This window comes from Pterocles gutturalis, unplaced genomic scaffold (assembly GCF_000699245.1).
Source record: "Pterocles gutturalis isolate BGI_N339 unplaced genomic scaffold, ASM69924v1 scaffold8097, whole genome shotgun sequence".
Lineage (NCBI taxonomy): Eukaryota > Metazoa > Chordata > Aves > Pterocliformes > Pteroclidae > Pterocles > Pterocles gutturalis.
In genome coordinates, this window is record NW_010110205.1 from 574 (window position 1) to 3,607 (window position 3,034).

General features: G+C 47.3%; 1 protein-coding gene across 1 annotated transcript in view; it reads right to left on the reverse strand.

Annotated features, from left to right (window-relative positions):
* Positions 1–2,249: 2,249 nt before the first annotated feature.
* Positions 2,250–3,034, reverse strand: part of TANC2 (tetratricopeptide repeat, ankyrin repeat and coiled-coil containing 2) — a gene marked incomplete at its 5' end in the record, with an annotated part of 54,518 nt that continues 53,733 nt past the window's right edge. Inside the window, one exon of the mRNA XM_010073249.1 lies at positions 2,250–2,441. Within this exon, the coding sequence (XP_010071551.1) occupies positions 2,250–2,441 (192 nt within the window). The remainder of the gene's footprint in view (positions 2,442–3,034) is intronic.

Sequence of the window (3,034 nt, forward strand, 5' to 3'; positions counted from 1 at the left end):
GGCTGGGCTGCGCCTTCCCTAAAAAAAATTAACTGGCTAAATGCAAGAGTTTATGATTTAATAGGATATCCAGCAGGCACTATCTATCCAGATAGAGAAAAAAAAAAAATTGAGACTTGGAGCATCAAAAAGAAGCCAGGAGTGGCCAGGATGGTCGGATCCTTTCTGTCCAGAGGATGCACCCAAAGCTGCGGTGCCCAGGCAGGGTTACCCCCACGCACCCCAACGTAACAAAAACATCACGGGATTGATTTTTGCAGGAAAAAGAGATTCAGAATCAAGTTCTCTCCAAATGGAATGAGCATCAAGGATTATTTTGCTTTGTGTAACACAGATCCGTGCAAACACCGGCGTTAGCAGAGCTGTGTCCAAGGAACCTCCCTGTTCACACGGCCGGTACTTCTGGGTGTTCAGCGGGAGCGGTGGGTAACTCTAAAAATTTGGATTTCAAATTGATTGATGACTGCAACTCCGTTAATAAGGAGTGTTTACAAATGCTTACTGTGTTAATCAAGTACAGTCAAATGAGATTTGCTTTGCAACACACTAATTAATGCTTATGGCTTATGATTCACACACTTTGATTTTAATGAAACATTGAACAGGACTGTCAAAGTCGTTTTAATTAAAATACACCAGCTATCACCGTGCTCTGCCCAGGCTCGACCTAACTTTCCAGGACCATGTGTCATAGCACACTGGTGGAGTTTATGAAGCTATTTAGAAGAACAGACCTTGTAAAGTAAAAAAGATTTTTGTATTTCTGACTTCTTGGGCTCTCAGTGTCCAAAGAGCCAGGGAAATATGATGTGCCTTTGCTGGTGATCCCATAGCCAAGATGAGATTATTATTTTTAGCCTCCCTGAACCAGTCTTAAGCAACATGAACAGTTCGCAAATTCGTCCAAAAAAAAAAAATATTTTAAGAAAAAAAAATCACTTATTTTAAGCCTTTTACACAGATCCAAGCTGCAGAAGGGGCCACGTTCCAACTCAAACATGGAGAGTGTTAATTTGAAATTTTTAAAAAACTCTAACGTCAGAAAAAAAATGATTGAATGAATTCCTAAGAAGCTCATGGTTCCAACTGATCTTTGTCACATCCCTCCGCAGGTGACAGCACTTCACAGCGAGGATCCCGCTGGCCTGTGGCTCAGGACAGACAGACAGGCAACGAAAAACTTGTTCTTGGCAGCCTGGCAATTTTACAGTGAAAAAATATTCTTACAGCTACTACGTAAAATACTCTAGTGCCTCACATTTCGGCTACGAGGTCAGACACAGTCACTTACGATATGAAGAAAATATCCCTTCCCAAAGAGGGATCTTACCTGAAATAAAGACATCAAACAACAATACAAGAATTAAATGCTATTTCTAGCCCCCCAAAATAATGGAAAATGACCCAAAAAACATTGGCTATTTGTTAAAAAAAAAAAAAGTCTCTAAGGAACTACAGAAATAAGAAATAATCGTGTTCACACCGGCTGCAGGCAGGTCGTTCAGCCTCACCTTGAACATGTACAGCATGAACGTTGTGTTCACACCGGCTGCAGGCAGGCTGTTCTGCCTCACCTTGAAGACGTACAGCAGGAACGAGTAAAACTGAAACATGTTCCTGGTGACTGAGAACTCCCAGGGAAGGAGAGTTATCAGACACCGACAGTAGGGAGCAAAGTGAATCTCTGAGTGCAAAGCTGAAGAGCAGGCTATCTCCAAAACAATTCTGTTTTATTTTCAACAAATGCACCAAATCCTTGCCCCTTACCCTCCTGCTGGTGTTGGTGTCAAAGCGTGGGCAACAATACGAGCACTAAGAAGAGAAGTGTTAAAACGCGTCCCAAACCCTGCTCCTGCGGCTGAGCCTTGCTGCCTGTTCCACGGCGATGCTGACGGTTCAATCGCAGCGTCTGGTGATTTTTTTTGTCTAAGGGGAAAGCTCATGGTTCAAGAGCATATTCTTAACTCCGTGCTCAAAGCACCTGGGAGATGTTATTTTATTTTCTAACTCAAATGCGTGGGTTGGAGGCTGTGAGCACCAAACACAGGCAACCAAACAGCAAGCCAAGGTTCACGCTAGGACTGTTCTTGTTCTCCAACAAGCTGGAGGTGATGCTGAGAACCTCTCCCACCACCTGACCCAGCAGTGGGATCACAATCCCCACCCGACGGTACAACCTCCAGCTGTGCAGGACACAGCGCGGCGGGACTCGCCGGGGCCGGTCTCCAACACACGTCCAAGCGCGTGCTCTAACCTTGTGCAAGAAGAAACTCCACCGTGCCCAGATGTCCCTCGGACGCGGCCATCATCAGCGGCGTCCGCCCCTGCTTGTCTGCCATGTTCACGTCGGCGCCGTGCGTGAGCAGGAGATCTACGATCTGCAACACACCAGGTGAGAACACGTCACACGTAGGAGCACAGAGGTCCCAGGGCATGGTGCCCTCTGGGATTGCTGCTGCAAGATCAGGGTGTAGGAGAAGCAACGGAGGTGTAAGGACAGGAAAAATGACCTTTTAAGTCAAGAGCATCCGCTAAAGGAAAGCTGGGGAGGGACTTTTTTTACAAGGGCATGTAGCGACAGGACGAGGGGTAATGGATTTTAAACTGGAAGAGGGCAGATTTAGATTGGATATAGGGAAGAAATGTTTTCCTGTGCGGGGGGTGAGGCAGTGGCCCAGGGTGCCCAGAGAAGCTGTGGATGCCCCATCCCTGGAGGGGTTCAAGGCCAGGCTGGATGAGGCTTTGGGCAACCTGGGCTGGTGGGAGGTGTCCCTGCCCATGGCAGGGGGTGGCACTGGGTGGGCTTTAAGGTCCTTTCCAACCTAAACAATTCCATGATCTGCTTCCCAAATGGTGAGATAACCCAGGACTTAAGCAAAAGCTGTCTGTAGCCAGCAAGAGCTCGGGGTGTTAGAAGCATCAGCAGCACTTCTCACTCCACTCATTCCCCAGAAGAGTTGGGGTTTGTCTTCTCCACCCGTATTTCACCGAGACGGAAGGGATGGCCCAACCCTACGGTGGCATGAGGGACCCG